We start from the raw sequence: 23,002 nt of genomic DNA, 5'->3' as shown, positions 1-23,002 counted from the left end.
ACCTCCGCCTCCTGGGTTCAAACAATTCTCCTGCCTCAGCCTCCCAAGTAGCTAGAATTTTGGGTGGCCATCACCATGCCTGGCTGATTTTTGTATTTTTAGTAGAGACGGGGTTTCGTCGTGTTAGCCAGGCTGGTCGTGAACTCCTGACCTCAAGTGATCCTCCCACCTCAACCTCCCAAAGTGCTGGGATTACAGGCGTGAGTCACCACACCTGGCCTCAAACAGTTGTTCTTTATATTTTGTCCAGAGTTTATCACTGCTACTGGCTGGAGGGTTAGGCAAATAGCCTACCATGATAGGAAGCAGAACTCCTCAGTCCTTCCATGTGCTTCCCCCTCCTGTTTCTCTCAGTTAAGAAAAAATAACATACTATTTATGTTTCATGGATACTGTATCTTTTCTTCTCTGAGGATATTAATGATAGTGGCTTTTTATTTTTATTTTATTTATTTATTTATTTATTTATTTATTTATTTTTGAGATGGAGTCCCACTCGGTCGCCAGGCTGGAGTGCAGTGGCACAATCTCGGCTCACTGCAACCTCCGCCTCCTGGGTTCAAGTGATTCTCTGGCCTCAGCCTCCTGAGTAGCTGAGATTACAGGCACGTGCCACCACACCTAACTAATTTTTATATTTTTAGTAGAGATGGGGTTTCACTATGTTGGCCAGGCTGGTCTTGATTTCTTGAGCTCGTGATCTGCCTGCCTTGGCCTCTCAAAGTGCTGGGATTACAGGCGTGAGCCACCGCGCCCAGCCATGTTTTTTGTTTTTTAAGTTTTCTTTTCTATATTTCTTCTCTCTGTTTCTTCCAATTTGTATTCTTCTGTTGATTATTTGTTATTTGGTCTGTAACACTTGTGTTAGAGGGCTTTTTTTTTTTTTTTTTTTCCCCTGGTGACCTTTGTTGTCAAATAATGTTTAAAAGTAGGAGACTAAAAATCAGAGTGAAACCTCTGTGCCTGTTCTTGGCAGAACCTGTAGTGCAATTCACTGTAGGGTGATCAGGTTGGCCTGGTGTTTGGACCATAAATGTCAGTTTCTTTAGGTATTTTATCATGGGCTTGTCAGATTCCCCAGAGAAGTTTCTTCCTATCTGTTCCCCAGAGGATAAAGGTTTGTTACCTGCATTCTGAGAGCTTCATGGGAAGAAGACTGGAGGCTCACCATTAAGTGGACATAGGTTCACTTGATCTCTCTCTGTTAGAATTGTAGCCTTGTCCTTAGCTGTGCATGGTACCTAGTGCCCCCTAGGCCTGAAACTTGTTTTTGTCCTCTTCAGAGAATAAATGTCCCGACTGGTGGGACATAGCCAGTTGCCTGGTGGTGTGGAGTCGGGAGAGCTTCTTGGGATCCAGCTGCTTCTCAAAGAGCCTTTAACTCCTCTTCCTTGCTTCAGTCCCCTCCCCCACTTCCAGAGGTACCTGGTATCATTTCATGAGCCCTTTGGGGTTCTCTGGACAAATTGGGTCCTCAGCCTTCCACATTGAAACTTCAAGTCTGTCTGTCTTGAGTGCATAGTCTGTTTTCACTCATTTATCTGCTTTCTAGTCTCTAAAATTCTGATGATGGTTTCTTCTCTGATTTTGAGAAGGGAAGGAAACTAACTCAGAAGCCAGCAACTAGCTGGCTAGGCTGTTTTCACTGGACTGGTTGATTCAAGTGCAGAATCTCCGAGTCCATGGACTTCAAGTACTTCTGAGTAGTCAAACCATTAGGGAAAATTTTGCAACAACAACAAAAAAAAAAAACCAAATAAGTGCCTGTCAGTCAGGGTGAGTACATACCAAAGTGGCAAATATAGGTTAACACATTTGAGAATAAATAAACAAAAAGAGAAATGATTTGGGCTACATCATGGTCTAGGAAGGAGACTGAGAATTGATACAGACCTTTCCTGGGGCTCTCTGCCTGTGCTATTGTGCTGAGTCTCTGTATCTGGTTCTTGTTCCTGCTTCAAGGAAATGCAGAGGATCTGGGGAAGCTCTGAGCGGAGGATAGTGAAGTGATAACCTTATAAGGGCAGGTGGTAAGTACTGGGATTCTTCAGCGTAGAATACAGAGAGGTGGCCTGTCTCAATTGAAAACTGTGGCCAGGGTGGAGAAGGCAGATTGGAGCCTGGGCACCAGAACCTGAGATGCTAGGAGAAGAGGGTTGTCTCTGAAACTGCAGCAGGCAAGATTGGCACAAATAAAAGCACAATTTTCCATGGCGGGCTAGAAACTTGGGAAACTATTAAAAGCAGCTCTTTTGGTAGGTGATTTAATTCCATAAGGGTTTAGACAGATGAATGACAGAGCTCCTGCTCCACTAAATACAAAAAGAGAGAGTAGCTCCTAGGAGACGCTGACACATACATAACCTTCCATTTAGACACTGAGGAGGTCAGGATGCTCTTACTGCGCTGTTAGCAGAACACTAGGCTGGATGGAGAATGAGCAGCTTGGTGTAGTAAGAAAACCTTGACCCAAATTAAGATATAAATTCAAATCTTGACTCCTCAGCTTACTTACTATGACCTTGAGCAAGTTCTTAACCTCTCTGACACTCCCAAGATTCTGCTGAAAGTTAAATAAGACAGTTACATAACCTACAGTGTGTTCAATAAAGCAAGGTTAGCCTGATTCCTAAACTGAATTTATCTGGGCCTTTATTTAACACATATTTGCTGAGCTCATATCAAATACCAAGTTGGGTATATATATCTTCCCTATCCTAGAAAAGCTCATGAAGTGAAAGCACAGCTCTGCTGCATCCTGCAGCCCTTCCTCGGCATGCCCTGAGGCTGTGAAGGTGAGCATTGCTGGGTCATTTCCTGGCTGCAGGGTGGTGTGCCTGGGGCAGAGAATATCTGAGCATCTTACCTCTTCTCAGCAAGATAAGATACTTCTTCAAGAAGTAGGAACCCCACTTCCCTCCTAGCCACTTTCCTAATAACTAAGTAAAAGCTTTCACAACTTTCTGAGTAATACAACACGGTGGTGATGTGGTTTGCAGGCCACTTCTGCTTTTTCATTTACTCGTTTCTACTGTAGTCTCCAGATGGTCAGAGTTGAAGGTTTTCAGGGAAGTGGAGGGGGTGGGAGTGAGGGGCATAGGAATAGTTCCTGACACTGTGGGAGAGTGAGGTTCACTCCCCTCCTACAAGAAATGTGTTCATAGCCTCTGGGTGCCCACATCATTATGATTAATTATGATGAGCTCAGATGAGATCGTGCCTCCTCCCAGCCAACTGTGTTCCCCATTCCTTAGTATCCGTCAGGGAAGTTCCATGAGTCTCGTCTCTTGCCTGGTGTACTGTAACACCTTTCCAGTGACCACTAAACCCGCCTATTCAAAACCCAGCTTTTAAGATCTTTCCATCCTTCAGTATCAATTATATATTTTATTGGCCTTAATTAAACTTTCCCTTTGATCCAGCGTTAAACTACGTTGTGAGCCTGTTTTTTTTTTTTTTCAGACAAGGTCTTGCTCTGTCGCCTGGGCTGGAGTGCAGTGGTGCGATCACAGCTCACTGCAGCCTTGGCTTTGTGAGCTCAAGCATTCCTCCCACCTCAGCCTCCGGAGTAGCTGGGACTACTGGTCAGTAGCTGACCTCCTGAGTAGCTGGCATGCACCACCACACCTAGCTAATTTTTTATTTTTATTTTTGTAGAGACAGAGTGTTGCTATGTTGTCCAGACTGTCTTGAACTTCTGGCCTCAAGCCATCCACCAGCCTCGGCCTCCCAAAGTGCTGGGATTATGGGTGTGAGCCACCACACCTGGCCTAGTCATGAGATTTTCTTTGACCTACTGCTGAACCTCCTTTCCCTGAAGGTTGTGATGTTGGGAGGGCAGAGTCCATCCTCCCTTTCATCTTGCCTCCACCATCAGGACTTGTTTAACCTTCACCCTGTTTCTTCCCTTTTCTAGAACTCACGTGCTGTGTGTCAGACTGAGCTTTCCCTGATTCATTCTACAATCCAAGACTTGCTGCACTGTCCTGCTGATGTTCACAGTCGTGCCTGGGAAGGAGGCAGCCCCACTCCCAGTACATTTCAGTGGGAGACCTCTGCGTGCATCCATGGAGACGCAATGGGGCGGGGAAGAACTGTGGGAGTGCACGTTCCAAATCCTGTGTCTCCACGTGTGGATCAGCAGCACTTCGCTTTCTTGTCAGAGACCTCGCTGTTACAGAGCGAGACCTGCTGAGAAGTGAGGGGCTGAGGGAACCCCTCCACCTCCTCCCTTCGGCAGCGCCCTGCGCCCCTCCCAGCAACAGCGGCCACTTGGCAGTGGGGCTGCTGCGAGCTCAGAGCCGCTGTCACCCTGCATGTGTCCGCTTAGCTCGGTCTTATGCTGTATAGTTACTAAATATGTACAGGAGGGCCATGGCATCTTTCTGAATGGATTTTTCTTAAGAAATGTGCCAGTGTTTATGAGGTTCATGGTATTTCCCTGTCCTTGCTGTTACCATCACTCAGCTTTTTCTCCATAGGCTTCATCCTTTTTTTTTTTTTTTGAAATGGGGGAATCTGCTGTTTGCCCCTGGCATTCCTATATGTGACCCTCCCTCCTACTCCTCCAAGGAACAGAGTTGCCAGAGGTTCTGACAAAAGATAAGCCTGTAAACTCATCATCTGTGTTTTGTAGTTGGAGAGAAGCTGGTGTTCTGCCTGGCTCTGCTTGGTCCCAGACGGCTCCAGCAAGAGCAGGTGTTAAAAGCGCCAAGCGTGTGTATCACTGTGACAAGCCGTTTGCTTACTGCCCTGTTCCCTTGCAGCCAAACCAGCTGATAAAGAACTGCTGCCAGGTGGGTCCTTCAGCAGGCCACAAATGACCTAGTTTCATTTTAAGCAGATAGGCTCTGGCCTAGGGGCGTGGAGTGAGAGAACTGTGTGTGTGGGTATGAGTCTGTATGGCCAACCCCATGACCCCACCCCTCCAGCCCAACATCCTGTGAGCACATGTGACCTAGGCCCCAGGGACCTGTCTGCTCTTCTGGCTTGGACTCTTGGCGTTTCCTACCTGCCCTCGGCACCAGCCCTCGGTGGCATCACAGTTGGCCACTCAGCTGCTCTGTGCTGGCAACTGCAAGGATAGGAATAGCTCAGCACTCGATGAGCTCCCTGGGCAGATGTAAGGCTGGCAACTCCCCTGCCCTCTGTTTGCAGGCATAGGCCATGGGGCACAGGGTCACAGTCCCATGAAAGACAGCTGGAGTCTGACCTCCCAGCCATCTCTGGGGTTACTGGGAGACAGCTGGATAGCAGGTATGAGAGGCCCAGATAGCCAAGTTGTTGCAAGACAGAGTGGCTACACTTGAATTGACCCCCTGGGAAGAACGAGGTAACACAGTAAGGATAATGATGCTCTAGATGTCTGTGTCCTCGGAGGCTGGGCTCCGCTTGGCAGAGAGAGCATGGTGTGTGAGGTGGAGGGCGGCTTTGCAGACATCACAGCTTCTTTTCTGAGGAGGAGTTGGTTCTCATCTTAGGCTTCTGCAAGGGTGATCATGGGACATTTCTACCGCCACCCACTCTTGGAGCTGTACTGGGTCTTGGCTTGGGGCCCTGAGGGTGGGGCCTGTGTCAGAAGCATTTGGTGAGATGGTTGGAGGTGGCAGGCAGGTGTTCTCAGGGTTCCCTGACGGGTCCCTTCAGCAGAGACCTGGGAGGAGGTCTTTGCTCTCCAAGTGCTGCATCAGGTGGGATGTTTCTTCCCTAAAGAGAAAGACACAGGAAAGTTGTCTGTCTGTGCCCTGCTCTGGATTTATCGTCATACTTGGACCCAGAAGGGGAAATGCTTCCCTCACCCTTTCACTTTCTTTCTGAACCCCTGTTAAGTGATGACTGCAGATTCTGGAAACAGTTAGCTACCCATGACTCAGCTGCCAGCTTCATTTTCTCTGCCTTTTGGGAGAGGCCCTCTCACCCAGGCCCAAGAGATTTGGAGACAGGAGTCAGGCCAGGTCTGAAGCAGGAGAAGGGAGGCCCCTCCTGTCTACCCAGTTGAAATTTGGCTTTGGGAAAAGCACAGCTTGTTCGAGCTACATGTGCCAAGCAGGCTTTTCCTTCCTCTTGTAAGTAAAGTTCATGGTTCTGCAGACCCATCATCCCAGGAGGGTTATATTGACTGAGACTTCAAGCTCTCCCTTTGTCTCTGGAAACTGCCCCCTGGTTCTGACAGAATCCCCCAGGCAATGGAGGAAGGATGCCAAGGCGCCTCTAGTCCATGCCTTTGCTGTTGGAAGCATTTGGTGCTGAGAGGGTTTCCCAACCACTTCCTCCCTTTCTGGGGCCACGGTGTCGCTGCTGTGTGTCAGTGGCATGTCACTGTGGTTCAGTGAGCACATGGGTGGATGTGCAGAGACTGTCTGCTCAGTCCCCAGCAGACATGCCCCTGGGGTGAGGACACAGGCTCTGCAGGGCGTCTCCCCCTCTGGCTCAGTCACCGCCTGCCCACCCTTCACTTCTTAAAGGTGCACAGGAGAGGAGGGCCGGCTGGAGGGTGTTGTCGGAAGGTCTCAGCCTGCCCTTCACAATTCCCCTTGTGCACAGCCCAGTTTCCATTGCTCAGGGCCCACCCAGGAAAATGGATTTCAAATGGGGGTTTTCATCCAGAGATTTGTTTAACACAAAACAAGAAAAGCTGAGAGGCAAAAGAGGGGAGTGAGGGGCAACCCAGAGGTGGGAACAGCAACAGCAAGCTGCCCCCATCCTGAAACTGGCTGGGCACCATGGGAGGACACATCACCAGAGCCTGGGGCCAAGGCCACTGGGGGACCTGCCATACCGCGGACCTGTCTGGTGGGAGCTGGAGCCTTGAGAAGCCACAGTTCTTGTCAGAAACATTTCCCCAGGCGGAGAGAGGGGGCCCCAGCTTCTCCCCTCCTTTTGGCCTCCAGAGTCCTGCAAGTGCCTCACAATAGTGAAACCCAGTTGGAAGCAGCTGCCCTGGGAGCCTGGGACAGGCAACCCACCAGGTCAGTCCCCTGCCACTCAGAGCAGAGCAGAACAGTGGGCTGAGGGCAAGCAGGTGGGGCTGTGCATGGCCTCAGTGCACTCGGTGTCATGTCTGAGCCTGGTGTTCATGCCCCACTGCTGTCCTAAGTCCCTGGCGAGGGGAGGCGGAGGAGCTGCCCCGTGGGTGTTTGGAGATTCTGTTTTACTCTGCCATGGAGGAAATGGTTTTGGGGAGGGAGGGGGAAGCCTTTATTCTTTACTGTTGTCCCTGTTTTCCTTTGGGGGAATTTACCCAGTTAGCAGCCCCTCCTCACCATTCCCCCCAGGAAGGCCATGTCCCAGTTTTTTGTCCACCCCTCTTGTTCCTCTGCACCATGTCTCTGATTTTCCCTGCCAGGGAAGCTAACCCAGAGCACGCACCCATGCTCATGAGTGTTTCCCCAGGATAATTCGTTCTGAGCATGATACCACAGTGTGGACTGTCTGTCTGTAAGAAGATGCCATCTACTAACTAATTTGTATTGTGTTTCCAATAAATTCCTGGAAATTTTGCCTGGTTTTATGCTGTTCTTTACTAGGATGGTGACTCAGGTGTAAGACTGTGTGTGTACCCCTAGGTCTAGCATCAGGTGGTCCTTGTTTCAGAACCTTGAGCTCCGAGGGCCCCGGGGAGGTAATAGGCCAGGCCAGTTGGTCTGCTGTGCCCCAGCTGCACTGAGACTCTCAGCGGCCTTTCCCCAGGGTCTGCATCTTCTTCTGCTGTCTCATAAGCCACATCCTAGGGACATGGAAGTTTCACGAGGCCAGGTCATCCCAGTAGGAGGCCTTTGATCCTGTGCCCCTAGGCCTGGATGTATGCGGTGCAATAGGCAGCCTTTTTCTTGTGAACTACCCTGCAGTGTGACTCATGCCCTGCTGTGGCCAGTGCTGGGTTGTGGGGCTGGGTGCTGGGGTGTTCGGGTGGTGCACTGAGGAAGGCTGCTGTGCCCCAGCATAGGGTTTGCTGTTTGGCTGGCTGACTGTGTAGACTGTCTCAGCTGCTGTGCCAAGGTCATTATGGGGGTAGGGGGTGAAGTTTGGCTCCCTTGGGACCCCTCCAGCCTGTGTTTGTGAAGTACATATATTTGTGACTCTTGTTTACTGGGCTTTCTGAAATATTTTCTTAAAAGGAGACACTAAGCTTATTTTTTTCTTTTTCTTTTTCTTTTTTTCAGACATGGTCTTGCTCTGTCACCCAGACTGGAGTGCAGTGGTGTGATCTCAACTCACTGCAACCTCCACCTTCTGGGTTTAAGCGATTCTCATGTCTCAGCTTCCCAAGTCACTGGGGCTATGGGCGCACGTCACCATGCCCGGCTAATTTTTGTATTTTTAGTGGAGATGGGGGTTTCACCATGTTGGCCAGGCTGGTCTCGAACTCCTGACCTCAGGTTATTTGCCCTCCTTGGCCTCCCAAAGTGCTGGGATTACAGGCATGAGCCACTGCGCCTGGCCTTCTTAGTGTTTGTTTGTTTAATTAAGGCTTTTAATGCAAAATCAAATATCACCTCCCTTTTCCTGGAAGCTCCTCTGTAGCTTGGAGTGTTGCATGCCATACCTCTCAAGGGGGCTGACCTTAAGCTCCACACCAGGACTGGGTTTTGATCATCAGCCTTCCTAGGAGGTTTCTTCTGCCCCTCCCTGGAGAAGTTTTACCCTCTGTTTCTTCTGATTCTGCTCCTGGGTGCAGAGGTTGCTAGAGGAACCATACCACCCATTCAGGACCTCACAGCTTAACTCATCAGGGTGCTCAACTCACCAGGCCCCTTTGATCCACTTGCTTAGTGACCCTTTTCTATGTTCTTCTTTGGGAGCTTGTTTTCTTCTTTCCAGAACCAACTCTTCCAATCCTTTGCCACTTTTTAAGCTCTTATCCCCTGAGAGCTGCAGCTTCTAAGAATCCCTTCAGCTTTATTCCCTCTGTCCCAAGAGCTACTGAAATAGTGCCATTGCTCCAGCTCAAGGAGGCAGCCTTCTATCTTCTGGGGACAGACCCTCCTGCCACCCATGAGCTGGATTCATCCTTCCGCCCCCTTAGGGCCTTGCAATAGTGTCCTGACTCAGGCCAGACTGCCACTTACTAGCTGGATGACCTTGGGCAAATTATTCAACCTCTTTGTGCCTCAGTGTTTCCATCTGTAAAACTGGATAATAATGGAATCTCCCTCATCAGGACTAAAAGAATTAATATCTGTAAAATGCTTAGAATAAGGCCTGGTACATACCAGTCCCCAACATCATTCCCCTCCTCCCCAGTATATTTCTTTTCTCCCTTCTCCTCCTGTATTTAAAATCTCTTCATCCAATCCACCAAATAACAGAACAGTCAAACCACCAAAACATCTGTCCTCTGCTTAGTTTCATCTAAAGCTATTATCTTCTCTCCTTTTACTGGCACATTTGTTGAAAGGGGAAGAGTTGTCTCCATTACTTCAAATCTCATTAATTCCTCAACCCATTATAGCACTTTATGGCTTCCATTCTGCCCCCACCCCCATCCACTCACTGAAATTGCTGTCAATAAAGTCACATTTAATGACCTTCTAATTGTTAAATCCAGTGCTATTCTTGAGTCATCCTCTTTGAGCTTTCTTGAGCATTTGAAGCTGTTGTAGCCATATGAATTTTCTTCCTTCGTTAACACTGATCCCTTTATTCTCTACTCAAAGCAATGCTAAGTAACATGCAGATGTCACTCATAGTCGTTTTTCAGATTTTTTTTTACAAAGATAATTTCAGATCTAGTGGTAAGTCACCTGTGTGCCCCTTCCCATTTTCCTCCATCTTAGAAGTACTCTCTTTAATTTAGTGTTTATCATCCCATACATGATTTTATACGATTAATGCATATGTATGAATCCATAAATGATAGAGAACATGTTTTGCATATGATTAAATTTCATACAATGACAACCTATCACTTTTTGAAAAGCTTTTAAAAAACAGACCCAGACAGTGCATTGTTAATCCAGGTTGTCCATCCAGTGTTAATTGACCAGACAGTGTCAGACATGGACACTGGTTTTCAGATCAACTCTCTTCAATATGTAATTAGGAAACACTTTTGAAAATGCTCTGTTCCTGCATGATGCTCTGTTCTTGCAGGAGGCACTTTGCAGACTGTCTGGGTATTTTATGTTTGACTTTTACCTTCATAAAAGATGGCTGGATTCTGTTCTTTTTAGTGGGCAATCTCTTTACTTGGGTGAAGATTGCCTTGACTTCTTTTCTTCTGCAGTCCTGTTTTTTTCCTGCTTAAAGGTTTTTTGTTTGTTTGTTTGTTTTCTGAGCATTTCACTGGGTTTTCCTACATGTTCCCCTTAATTGCAGGGATATTTTAAAGGATGGTTCTTGATTCTCTTCATTCCCAACAGATGACCACATTCTTTCCCAGAGCCCTGGTGAGTAGAAGATCCTTGCTCCTATCTCCAGTCCAAAGTGTGCTACTGTACATGTTTGCCTGGGTGTCTTCCAAGCCCCTACAACTTGTTTTACCTCCAAACCTGCTCCACCACCTGCATTCTCAGTGTGTCACCCACACAGCCTTCCCATCTGGACCCTTTGTGGTCTCTGCTGCTGCCTTTCTTCAGGCCTTTGCTTGGAATACAGACATTTCCTACATAGGTCATCTCCCACGTCCCCTACTCTCATGTTATTGCCAAGAGTAACTGATGAAAATGCAAACCAATCATCATCTTCCACTTAACACCCCTCTCCCGCCATACTCTCTGCAGGATCAACCCAGACTCGCGGGCTTGGCACCAGGGCCCTTCTGGGTCTGGTCCTCTCCCTTTCCCGCCTGTCCTCTAGCTCTGTGGTAGGCCTCCTCCTCTCTTGCCTCAGTGATCTCCTCCCCATGCCCCTGCACACTGAGTCTTCTCACAGCTGCATGTCCTGGCCATGCTCTTCCAGTACCAGGGATGCCTTTTTCTTCTCTCCTTCCTCATCCTCTAAGATCCAGCTTATGTGCATCACTTACCTGACAGCCCAGGCAGAGTCAGCTCTTCAGGCCTCTGCTCTCAGGGAGCATCACCACCTAAAAGACTCTGACCTTCCCTGGGTTGCATTGCACTGGTTCCATTTGCAGGTCTGTCTCTCCCCGCCTTAGCCTGGGAGGCTCAAGGTGAGAGTACAATTGTCTGCCTTTGTAGCTTAGGGTCTGGCCCATGGCAAGTGCCCAGTAAACACTGGCAAGTTAGTGACTGCTGGCATGTGACCCAGCCCTGCTTGCTTGCCCGTCACCCAGCCCTGCCTGCTTGCCTGTCACCCAGCCCTGCCTGCTTGCCCCCCTGCTCAGGAGTCCCTGGAGGAATGTAATGCATGCCATCTGATCCTCTCTTAGGGTGGCAGTTTATATTACGAGAAAGAAGAGAAAAAAAGGCGGAAGACGTTGCCCAAAATTCACACTGGATAGTGCAGCCTGTCCCTGAGACCAAAATGCCATTTAGAACCCAAATGTAGGAAATGGGGTCTCAGCCTGTCCCCAGCTCCCATTATACCACCATGGGTACTACTCCATCTCTAGGAAACCCTGCACTTAAACACAGTTTTCTTTCTCTTCCCACTCCTCTTCTGCCCTCCCTGCTCCACATAATAACTGCCTTCCTCACCAAGTGCTCTGGGCATATAGTTACTCCCGTCCCTAGCCCCTGGGGCTGGGCAAGGGCCAGGATCACTATTCCTATTCACAGATGGAGAACTAAGTCCAGAGAAGGGTACAGTGGGCTGTGGCCATGGTTAGGACCAGAGAGTCAGTCCTACCTCCATATGGGGGCAGCCTGAAGCCTGCTTCATGAGGCAGCACCCAGCCCCCTTTACAGAAGGCCTTGCAAAGGATGGAGAGGCAGGGAAGGGTGGCGTGGTCCAACGTCAGCGGGGGAGCAGTCCTCAGGGTCAAGATGGGGGGCAAGGAGAATCCAGGGCAGGTTAGGAGTGCGGGCCTGAACCCTGTGACCAGCATCTACCCAGGAACTCCTCAAGGGCGGCCTCTGCTCCCTCCCTTGTTGGGAAAAGACAGGACTACAGACATGCCTGTGAACCATGGGAGTATCTGCCCATTTCCCTTCCATCAGGTCATGAAGAAGTGAGTGCAGGTGCTGGGGGAGGTGGGAGGACTTGAGGGAGGAGTTGGTAGGAGAAGGGTCCAAGGAAGAGGAGACTGAGGAAATGGCCCGTGGAGCTGCCCTGAGCCCAGGTGGGCACATTCAGAGGCAGAGATGGTACCAGAGGAAAGGTGCCTGGTGTTGAGCTGGCAGCAAGTGTTGGCACCCTAGGTGGGGATCTGCCCGAAGGAACCGCTCAGTCCCCACCCCTCCAGGAGTGTGTGGGCCTTTCCTAAAAGACCTGACTCGGGCTGAGGTGGCTCACGGAGGGCGTGGAGAAGCCCCTAGCCGTGGCTCCAGGGAGTAAAAGGGAGCAGTAGGAGTTGAGGGGGCAAGAGGGGCCCCATGGGGAGCCGAGAGACAGAAGAGCAACCCTGGAGGGGGCCCAGGTGGCACCCCAGTACCTCGGTAGGTTTCTGAGTGCAGCAGATAGATTTTCAGAACAGGGGAGTAGGCTGGAGATACACAGTGGCGGTGAGGTCTGGTACTCACCTGCCCATCCTTCCCAGGCCCGCCTCCCTCTGCCTGATACTTTTTCTCTGGCTCCCTCCCCAGCATCCACACGGACCCTTGACACCACCCTCCTGGTCTGTGTGCAACACTCCGGGGCTTTCACTTCTATTCCTGACGACTTGAGTAGCTGGGGTGCATCCTGTCCATGATATGAGAGGGTTGGACTAAGTGGATTAAGGGAACTGGGGAGGGATGTTAAGTCCTCAGCATCAAACTGTACCCGAGGGCCTGGAGCCCTGGTGGCCTGAGGCCTTCACCCAGGAAAGCGGTTCTGCTTTTCAGGGCATGCCAGGGCTTCCCAGAAGTTCCGGGAAGGACAGAGCCCCCGGGACGGGGCTGCGGGATGGCTTCCCCACTCTCTCTCAAGTCTCCCTTCGCCTTGGGACACTCACGTTGACGCCTGCTGACAGTCCCAGGTTAGAATTAAAGACATGTATTTGGTCTTGCAAATAAATACATTTAGAAGGGGAGTTTATTCATATTGGAAGGGACAAACTGGAGAGCACAGAACATGCAGCTGTCCAATTTCTAAGGCGACTCTACTGTGACAGTGATTGGCCTCTGGCCCCTGCAGCTGCACAGGCCCCTGTCTGAGCTGGCATGCCCACAGTGCCCTGCCTGTCTCCTCCACCTGGCATCCAGCTCTCCCCTGCATTCTGGGAGCGCCATCCTGGACACACTGAGAGGCCTAGGCAGGTTTCTCTGCCTGTCACCCACCTGAGTCCTGCCAGTGCTTTGGCCTGGACCCTGGCCTGCTGCCATCCCTTGTCCAGTTGCTTGAGGCACCGTGTGCTGGCCTTGTCCCTCCAGGCCAGAGTGCGGCAGCCCTTAGCCCCACAGCACTACAGTCCTGCAGCTGGCCCTCAGCCCTGGGAGGAGCCTTCCTTTTCCAGAGAGACCTCGGCCTGCACTTTCAGCTTCCCTATGGCCTCCACCTTCCTAGAGGCCTCCTGGTGGCGCCACTGCCTGGAGGGTTGGTAGGAGCTCTCGTCACTCACTGGGCCCTGCCGGCCCCTCGTGAGGCCTAGCAAGGCCCGGCTCTGGTGGAGGAAGTTGGGGCTAGAGAAGCAGTAGAGCACAGGGTCCAGGACGCTGTTGAGGTAGGTGAAGGCCAGGGAGCCATGAAAGAGCTGTGTGCAGAGGTCCAGGGAACGGCAGGCAGACAGCCAGAAGGCCACCATGGAAGCCATGCCAAAGATGATGCTGGGCAAGAAGCAGATGGTGTAGACGGCCACCACCATGGCCAGCACGCGCATGGCCCTCTGCGGACCTGCCTGCCCGCCCAGGCCACGATTCCGGATGGTGAGCCCAATGCTCACGATGGCGAAGAGGATGAGCGTCAGTGGCAGGAAGAACTCCAGCAGGTACAGCGCCTGGTGCCAGCGGAGTGAGGCCGAGGGCTTCGTGCCCACCCTGTAGCTGAGGCAGGAGGGGCTGGAGAAGGTGCTCAGGAGCAGGTGCCCGTTAAGGAGCAGGATGCCCACCCAGAGTCCCCCGGCCACCCGGGCAGCTGCCCCCACGGAAGCACGGCTCAGCGCGTGGTGGGGTTGCACCACCTTCAGGTAGCGGTTGAGCGCGATGGCTGTGAGGAAGACGACGCTGGCCGTGCGGTTGGTGGACAGCAGGAAAAGGTTGATTTTGCAGGCAGGAGCCCCAAAGCGCCAGGTCTCATGGAGGAGGTAGTAGTCCACGCGGAGGGGCAGGTTGCTGATCAGGAGGAAGTCAGCGGCCACCAGGCTGACCAGGAACACTGTGTTGGAGGTCCAGGGCCGCGTGTGGACACAGAAGATGAAGAAGGCCAAGCTGTTCCCCACCAGGCCCAGGACAAACTCCAGGGCCAGGATCGGTGCCAGGAAAGCAGACACCAGCGAGGAAGAGGTGGGGTGGCAGGGCCCTCCAGAGGACCCCCCCACAGTGGTAAAGGCAGAGGGAGCGGAGGAGGGTGAGGGAGGGAAGGAGGGAGGGAGGGCAGAGGAGGAGGGAGAACTCAGGTTATGAAGTTCCATGGGCTGCTTGGGCCAAGGACCTGAGAGAAGGTTCTGGAGTCTTCTACCCCTGCAGGAGTGCCCAGGACAAAGTGGGATGATCGGCTCTATCAGCTGGCCACCACGGTGACACAACATCCGGGCGGTTTCATCAGTATCCTCACAGCCACTGAGAAACGCCCTGTGTTCCTGTTTGTAGGCCAAGGGGACCCTGCAGCCCTCCCTTCTTCCCTCCCCCTCGGGGCACTGAGTGACCACCACATGAGGTCTCTGAGCCCAGCCTGGGAGTTGTGCTGCTGGTAGAGGAAGAAGCAGGGCTCAGCAGGGGGCAAGATGGAAGCCCAGAGAAACCCTGAAGTGGGAGGAAAGTCCAGTCAGGTGAGGTGTGGGAGAGTATTTGCAGCCCTGTGTTCTGTGGCTCTCAGGATCATACAGCCCTCCCTGGACGCCCCCTCTTCCACTACATATAGAGGCTAGTGGCTGCCTTCCTGCCCCCACCAGCTCTGGCTTCAGGGACTGTGGAGCCAACAGGACATTGTCCTGGGAGAGGTGGGCAGGGAGTCAGTGAAGACCTCCACCGCCCTGCTGGGGGCCTGGAGGGAACCAGTCTTATTTGTGCTCCGCCCACCTGCTGTGTGTCTGAAAGCCCACTGCAGTTCAGCTTTCAGTTGCTCCCAGACTCCTGATGGTTCCGAAGTCTGTGATGGTTCCAAGTCTGGGTACATGGTGAAGTAAGCCCCATAGGGGACGCCCCTGCCAAATTTCTACTGCCATGGCATGGGGACCTGGGGGCATCTCCCGCAAACAGAACAATCTTAATTTCCCCTCTCTGTGCCTCCCCATGGCTCCTTGTCCACCCCTCTCCCTGCTCCCATTAGCATTGACTGTGGAATGGGGAGTGGGAGGCTGGGGCTAGCTCCATACAAGGTACAAGTTCAGCTGTCCCATGGTGAGGTATTCTCACGAGCCCACAGGCTGGTCCTGTGGGTGGAGATGAGGGCTTCAGGCTCCTGATAACCCGGGACAGCAGGGCCAAGGGAGGCGGTGGTTCTAGGCTCCAGGGCCTGACCCCATCACTGCTAACTGGCTGGGGTCAGCAGTCTGCCATGTGTGGCCTGGCCTCTGTGTCTTAGGCACAGTGGCCCCTGGCCTCTCTTGGCTGTCCTGGGCTCCCATTTGGTCGAGGCTAAGGGCAGACATCTCTGGGAGAAGCAGGGTGGTGAGGCCCAGCCTAAGCTTCATATGCAAACAGGCCTGGGTTAGAAACAGAGTTGCCCTACTTCCAAACCTCTCTGAGCCTGATCTGTAAAATCAGGCTCTACCACCTTATTGGAGAGTTGTGAGGATAAAATGATATCATTTATGTAAAAACTTCTAGGGGATTCCTTGGGACAGAGCAAGTGTTCACAAAAACAGATCTAATGTTCCTGACTTTCTCTCTAGATTAGGCTTGCCCTGCATACGAGAGTAAACTGTTCTCCTCATGGCTACCTGTATTCTGACCTGGGGCCTCCCTGGAACATTCTGTGTCCTCTTCTCAGGTCCTGCACGGAGCAGTGCATGGCTACAGGCCAGGAACGAGCCGCGCAGAGCCTCTGCCCGCACCTATCCTGGACCATTTGTGTTTGGAGGAGCCTGATGGTGTTTTTTCTTTGCTTGCGGGGGAGGAAAGCCCTCAGGGGTGAAGAGGTGGGTGAAGGTCCCGATGTCTCTCAGGGCCAGTAGCCTTTTCAGCCAAGGCAGGTCTTTCTCTGCTCCCAGTGGAGTGTAGGAAGGCAGTGAGCCACTGGGCTGGGGCTGGGGGAGACAGGGCTCAAGTGTTCTTTTCTAGAGGAAGCTTTGAGTCCACACAGGGACCGGTTCTGTCCCGATCTGTCACTCTCATGTGCATGCCCTCATTGACTTCTCACGGAAGTCCCAGGAAACTGAGCTGTGCCCACTGCAGGTTCCACGTTCTTGTCTCTGCCCACTGGTGCCTCTGAGGCCTCCAGCATCCCTAGACGCCCACAGCAGGCTCAGGGGGCCCTCTGGAGTCTTTGAACATGGCACCTGTGCATGACAGGGGAGGGCAGGGGGCACAAGGCCAGACTCCCCCACCGACACCGCTGAGCTCTTGGTACAACTACATGCCCCTCTCCAGGCTGCTCACAGTCTTTAGGTATTAACAGTGGTTAGTTCTGGGTGGGGGGTTTTGTGTATTTCTGGATTTTCTATAGTTAGCACAGATGACTTCTGTTATTGGAAAAAAACTCAACAGATGCTAGTGCTTTAAAGTTATGTAAAAAGACAGCCTGGGCAACATGGCGAAACCCCCATCTCTACAAAAAAGAAAAAATAAAAAAAATGAGCAGGGTGTGGTGGCGCATGCCTGTAGTCCCAGCTACTCAGAAGGCTGAGGTGGGAGAACCACTTGAGCCAGGAGGGTCAAGTCTGCAGTGAGCTGTGATCGCACCACTGCACTGCAGCCTGGGTGACAGAGTGAGATCCTATCTCCAAAAAAAAAAAAAAAAAGTAAAAAGAATTAATGAGAACAGAGAAGGAAGTGGAGAGATGACATTAGCTGTGCTCCCAGGACCAGGCATGGAGCGTGCGTGGATCAAGTCACACACACAGTGAGGAATGCCCATCCACAAACAGGATGCCCAATAACAGACCCTCCAACACGTCCATGGTCACCTGGTGCCCTGATGCCCCAGACACACCACCTGGTCCTGGGGGTGGCCCAGGACCCACATGGGAACATGTGGGCCCAGGCCCACATGGGAACGCCAGTGATGACTGCCTGCAGCAGACCCACAGGTGTGCGTTCACCAGGAAGCCTTTATTGAGGGCCTTCTTGGCGGGGAAGTGCTGCACTGAGTCTGCAGGGACAGAGGAATGGTCAGGAGCTGAGCCAGGAGTAGACCACCTGGCAAGACTGGCAAGGCAGTAGGCTTAGGCTGCCGGAGAAGATGGGGAGTTGCTGCCCACTCAGGGGCGTGGCATCTGGGCTGAGAAGGGCAGGAGGGTGGGTGACAACAATGTCCAGGTCTGTGGAGGTACACAGAGAAGCAGTAGGGCTGGGAGAGTTGTTCGGCAGGGGTGGCACTTGAGGGTGCTTGCAAGGCACACCTGTGGCTGCTTCAGGCCACGGCAACAGGGTCACTGCAGGGGCTTCTTGCAGGCAGGGTCCTGGGTCACAGACAGGGCCACAGAGCCTTGTGTTCGCTCCCAGGCATACCTGTGGACACACAGATGAGCAGGGGTCACACAGAGCTGGACCCTGAGGATCCCAGGGAAAGCCCTCCCTGCGTACTCACGAGGTCCCAGCTAGCACCAGGAGGCTGTCATCAGGGGCCAGGCTCAGGTGCTGTCCCCCCATTGTCACCACCGAGGAGCCCTCCTGGAGAAGAGGAGCAGGAGAATGAAATGGAGACTGTTGGGCCTCAACACCTGGGTGAATGTCTGAGTCTGCCTGGGCACCAAGGCCCCAAGAGTGGCCCCGTGTGGGAGCCCCAGTCCCAGGAGTGGGCTGATGCCCTCTGGCAGGGGGTTCTGCAACCCTGTCCCTGGGCCCCACTTGCCAGCTGCCACAGCCACACATCCACATTCTGTGTCAGGCCTTCACTGCTGCCTTGCCCATAGGCGGTCACCTGGTGGGAGGTGAAACAGAAACTTCTGGCGCTTCTTGCCCCACATGGGAGATGGTCTTGAACCTGCCCCCAGACACCAGGCTTGCTTGGAGCAGGGTTGAGGCCCATAAAACAGCCCCATCACCATGTGCTGAGAAGAGACCAGGACTTGGAGAGGAGGGCTGCCTGGGCTGCAGGCCTCCCTGTGCCCGCCACTGCCAAAGGCAGGCATGTATTTGGGATCACACATGCCTGCCTTTCACATGCAGTGCACCCATGGTCCCTCTGATGTGTGCTCATGCGAAGGCATGCCCACCAGGGCACACCAGAGACACATTGACATCAGCTTCCCAGAGGGTGCAACCTCCGTTTCTCCGAGAGAGGTTTTGAGTTTGGCCTCAGGAGGCGGAAGGGACCAGGAGGGTGAGGCTGAGGCCTCTCTGACATGCACCAGCCTGGAAGCACACAGCTACTGTGCAGGGCCATGTTCCTGCTGCCCCGGAGAGGGTGCGTATTCATTAATGTAAACTGAAGCAGGTAAGAGCAGGGTATGGCAGAGGTGGGGTGCAGGGCTGAGTGGCACTGCTGTGACATGTGCGCATGTTCTCGCAGCCCTGTGTAAGCTCAGGACGTCCCTGGTACCCAAGAGCAGCAGGCCGGGCCACTACGGGAAGCCTGTGGCCATGAGCATCCCTGCACAGACTAACTCATTCAAAGCCCACGGGACATGCCAGTGGCAAGCCGTAAAGCACAGGTGAACACAGGTCTCCCCGCACCACTCTTGCCCTCCCAGCCTCATCCCCACACATGGTACAGAAACACCACTCTGGCCTGTCACTCCCTGCTTCAATACTTGGATGGAGCGCTGTTGCCTAAGCCAGCAGACCTACCAGGACCTGGACCCTGCCTGCTGCTCCACAGTCCACTAGTCACAATTGTACCCCCACTCCCCAGCCCCACCTCTGGCTAACTTCAGCTACTCCCAGTGCCAGGCTGTTTCAAGCCTGAAACAGCTCATGCTCATGCTTCTCCCTCACCTAGAATGCTCTCTCCACCTCCCTTTCTTTCTTTTACAAACTCCTACACTAGCTTTAAAATGCAATGTGCACGTCACCTCCTCCAGGAAGCCTTCCTTGACTTCCCTTTCAGCCTGGGTTCTTCCTTTATCCTTCTATAGCTTCCTATAGCTTTTCTATCAGATACTTTATCACATGATTGTGGCAATTGTTGATTAACTTGTCCATCTCTTTAACAAACTATACATTCTTTTTTTTTTGAGACGGAGTCTTGCTCTGTCGCCCGGACTGGAGTGCAGTGGCCGGATCTCAGCTCACTGCAAGCTCCGCCTCCCGGGTTTACGCCATTCTTCTGCCTCAGCCTCCGGAGTAGCTGGGACTACAGGCGCCTGCCACCTCGCCTGGCTAGTATTTTTTTTTTTTGTATTTTTTTAGTAGAGACGGGGTTTCACCGTGTTAGCCAGGATGGTCTCGATCTCCTGACCTCATGATCCGCCCGCCTCGGCCTCCCAAAGTGCTGGGATTACAGGCATGAGCCACTGCGCCCGGCCACAAACTATACATTCTTTAAGGTAGCAACTCTATCCTACTCTCCCACTAAAGCCTGAAACATAACAGGCGTTTAATAAATGTGGGATTAAAGAAAGTCAGCCTTGTTTGAATCCCTCTCTCCACCCAGCCCTCACTCCCAAACAACTCTCTCCCTTTTGGCTTCCAAGGCTGTGACTGGCTGAAGGCTCAGGAATTCCTAGCGAGGGGAAAACTGCAGACCCTCAGGAAGCTGCCAGTGAGTAGGGGAGCCTCCAACTCTGAAAGTGAATTCAGTTCTTAAAATTGCTTGGGACCATATAGCCTCCACAGACTTCGCTCGCAGCAAAGCCATCGCCCTCTGTGTCAGGGAGGGAGCACAAAGGCCTATGCTCATGTCTACAACCTCTGAAATGTGGCGTGTGTGTGTGTGTGTGTGTGTGTGAAACAGAGAGGCAGTGAGAGAGAGACTGGTTCCCATTTTCCAGGGCTGCTGGGAGGATGCCCTGGATGTCCCAGGACTGCATTACCTGGGTCTCATAGGTATCCCCAAACAGGCTGAGTGCTGTGCCTGCCTGCAGCTCCCTGCGGTGGCTGTCCAGCCAGGCCTCCAGGGACATGGGCTCCATGATGGATCGTGTGCTCAGAGGGAATGGTGGCTCCTTGAGAAGCTGGTCTGCACCCACAGCATGACTATAGCTGGTGTCCTCAGGACCCAGGACCCAGCCCGCCCAGCCCCAGTGGGCTGAGTTCCCAGGGGCCCCAGGTCTCAATTGCCAGAACAGGCTCTGGATCCGGCTCAGTGATCAAGCAGCCATGTAGGGGGTACCATTGGCTGCCATCTTCTCAGTACCTTGAGAACTGGGCAGAATATTCACAAAGAGACTCCCCGGTCCCCTGGACCAAAACCCATCCTATTTTGGAAGAGGAGGGAGGGAAGGAGAAGGGCAGTTCCTAGCGGCCTCACCAGGGATGGGCTTTCCTGTTCTGTACTGCTCAGAGCTGAAGAACCTGCAGGGACGAACAGGGAGGAGCAGGAGTGGCGAGCACTCCCATTGGAGTGACCAGCGACACACACATACACCATACTCACGGTCAGGTGCAGGAGCCCACACACACTCATAGGGCCCCCACACAGCTGTGTGTTTGCCATCCTTTCCCTCCCAGCCCCATGCTGCTGCTCCTCCCTCCCTCCAGCGGCACTGGGCTCTCTGGGCCAGGCTCCCCACCCTGGGAGGGGAGACTTTCTCCCAGGCCATCAGGTGCTGATGCAGAGCCCCAGGAAAGCAAGAGGCAGGGGCTGGGCTGGGGGCTCACTCTTGGATGATAGGGGCCAACTGCGTGCCGAGGTCCTTGCAGTAGAACCACTTCTCAAACAGAACGTCCATGGTGTCGCCCACATAGTACCTGCCAGAGCAGAGGACAGGCAACCCTGCTGTCCCCATCTGGGTGGCTTCAGGGCAGCCCCACTCAGGCCTGGCTCTGCTGCTGTCTGCTCCACCTGTGTTAGCACACCCTAGTGGTCATTGGTCACTTAACACCTTGCTCTTCAGAAGCAAACGCGTGCCCCGAGAGGGGTACTACCCTAGAATTCACACCGCTCTCTCCAGTTCCCAAAACTAGACCCAAACTAGTTCCCGAAACTAGACGATAGAAGACGTCGATAGAAACTAGACGAAAGCAGATAGAACTCTGAGGCTCAGAGAAGCTGAGCAATCTGGCAAGGATTACACAGCCTGTAAGTGGTGGAAGCAGGCCAGTCTCAAGACAATCTCAGAAACTTAGAGAGCTTCTAATCGCAGTGCTTTCGTTTTTCCCAAAGAGGAAGCTAAGGCTGAGCCTGAAACCAGGGCCAGTGGCTGGACGTTCTGCTGGCCTGCAGTGCTGTAGGCCAGAGTGCACGGACACTTAAGAAACCAACATGGCTGAGCACAGTGGCTCATGCCTGTAATCCCAGCACTTTGGGAGGCTGAGATGGGTAGATCACTTGAGGTCAGGAGTTCAAGACCAGCCTGGCCAACATGGTGAAACCCTGTCTCTACTTTAAAATAAATAAATAAATACAAAAAATAGCCAGGCATGGTGGCAGGGGCCTGTAATCCCAGCTACTTGGGAGGCTGAGGCAGGAGAATTACTTGAACCAGGAAGCGGAGGTTGCAGTGAACCGAAATTGCACTGCTGCTTTCCAGCCTGGGTGACAGAACAAGACTGTCTCAAAAGTAAAAAAAAAAGGGAAGCCAACACGCAGACGATGTCCCCCAGTTAAGGGGTTCTTCTCCTGTCAGGGTCATGATTGCCTTTGAGAGTTGGAGCAAAGCGTTGAACTCTTTTCTGGGGTAAGGCCCACGTACATGTACATATAGCCTTCAGTAGACCCCTAAAGCCCACCCCAGCCCCCAGCCTGGCTCAGTGAGCTCCTCCCCTGGCCTGAGGAGCGCCTGGCAGGCTGGGATGGGCCCCAGGTCCCTGTGTGTGTTGCACATGGTGGGTGCCAGGAACACCTGTTGACTGAATGCCTAATGTCCAAACCCAGCTCCTGGGCCCAGGCCAGCTCTGTCTGCTCTTAAAAGGGATGTGGTCCTGCTGATGGGAGATGCTTTACAGACACACAGTGCATCCACCCACCTGGCAGCCTAAATCCTACCCTGGGATGGAGCTGGCCCTGGAAAGCTTCAAAACTGGATGGTAGTGCCCTCCAGGAACTGCCTTTGGAGTGGCATTTTAATGTTGAGTCCCTGGCTTTTATTAAAGGTCAAAAGCAGCCAAATGGAATGTGTTATTGAATTTGCTATAAAATGATATTGAGGACACCATCCTCTCCATCAGACTCCCTATATTAAAGTCCCTTGGGACACATTTTTTCTAGAAGATAAGATCATGTGTCTGTCTCTACAACAGACTGTTACACAGTGAATGATTATGTAGCCATTGTGTTTTTTGTAAAGATTTAATAGTGTAAGAAATACTCGACTAAATGTGGTGGCTCACAACTGTAATCCCAGCACTTTGGGAGGCCGAGGTGGGTGGATCACCTGAGGCTGGCAGTTTGAGACCAGCCTGGCCAACATGGTGAAACCTCGTCTCTACTAAAACTACAAAAATTAGCCACACATGGTGGTGCATGTTTGTAATCCCAGCTACTCAGGAGGCTGAAGCAGGAGAATTGCTTGAACCCGGGAGGCGGAGGTTGCAATGAGCTGAGATTGTGCCACTGCACTCCAGTCTGGCGACAGAGTGAGTCTCCATCTCCAAAAAAAAAA

At 52.5% G+C, this 23,002-nt stretch overlaps 3 protein-coding genes across 18 annotated transcripts in view; 1 reads left to right on the top strand and 2 right to left on the bottom strand.

The window, feature by feature from the left end:
* Positions 1-7,500, top strand: part of MTA3 (metastasis associated 1 family member 3) — a 116,752-nt gene extending 109,252 nt beyond the window's left edge. For 4 of the 14 annotated variants that reach the window (XR_001880818.1, XR_001880817.1, XM_017848907.1 and 1 more), the window contains 2 exons: positions 2,722-2,795; positions 3,917-7,500. Coding sequence is in view for 10 of the 14 variants with exons in the window: in XM_017848907.1 (XP_017704396.1) it covers positions 2,722-2,785 (64 nt within the window). In the remaining 4 variants the exon portion in view is untranslated. Of the gene's footprint in view, positions 1-1,283; positions 1,422-1,962; positions 2,031-2,721; positions 2,796-3,916 lie in introns of those variants that run through there. The other 10 variants (XM_017848917.1, XM_017848916.1, XM_017848913.1 and 7 more) reach the window with 6 other exon arrangements.
* Positions 7,501-13,038: 5,538 nt separating this feature from the next.
* On the bottom strand, positions 13,039-16,944 carry OXER1 (oxoeicosanoid receptor 1). Its single transcript, XM_017848939.1, has one exon. It carries the CDS (start codon positions 14,723-14,725, stop codon positions 13,466-13,468), a length of 1,260 nt encoding a protein of 419 aa, XP_017704428.1. The 5' UTR covers positions 14,726-16,944; the 3' UTR covers positions 13,039-13,465.
* A 445-nt stretch (positions 16,945-17,389) lies between these two features.
* HAAO (3-hydroxyanthranilate 3,4-dioxygenase) overlaps positions 17,390-23,002 on the bottom strand; it is a 26,913-nt gene continuing 21,300 nt past the window's right edge. For all 3 annotated transcript variants that reach the window (XM_017848924.1, XM_017848922.1, XM_017848923.1), the window contains 6 exons: positions 21,060-21,149; positions 20,710-20,753; positions 20,273-20,418; positions 18,151-18,219; positions 17,887-17,969; positions 17,390-17,807 (listed from right to left, as the gene is read on the bottom strand). In XM_017848924.1, the coding sequence (XP_017704413.1) occupies positions 17,729-17,807; positions 17,887-17,969; positions 18,151-18,219; positions 20,273-20,418; positions 20,710-20,753; positions 21,060-21,149 (511 nt within the window). In that variant the 3' untranslated portion in view covers positions 17,390-17,728. The remainder of the gene's footprint in view (positions 17,808-17,886; positions 17,970-18,150; positions 18,220-20,272; positions 20,419-20,709; positions 20,754-21,059; positions 21,150-23,002) is intronic.

The sequence above is a fragment of the Rhinopithecus bieti genome, unplaced genomic scaffold (genome assembly GCF_001698545.2).
Source record: "Rhinopithecus bieti isolate Rb0 unplaced genomic scaffold, ASM169854v2 scaffold_28163, whole genome shotgun sequence".
NCBI lineage: Eukaryota > Metazoa > Chordata > Mammalia > Primates > Cercopithecidae > Rhinopithecus > Rhinopithecus bieti.
Note: the sequence above shows the minus strand (reverse complement) of the source record. Positions and strands in the feature narration are given on the sequence as shown.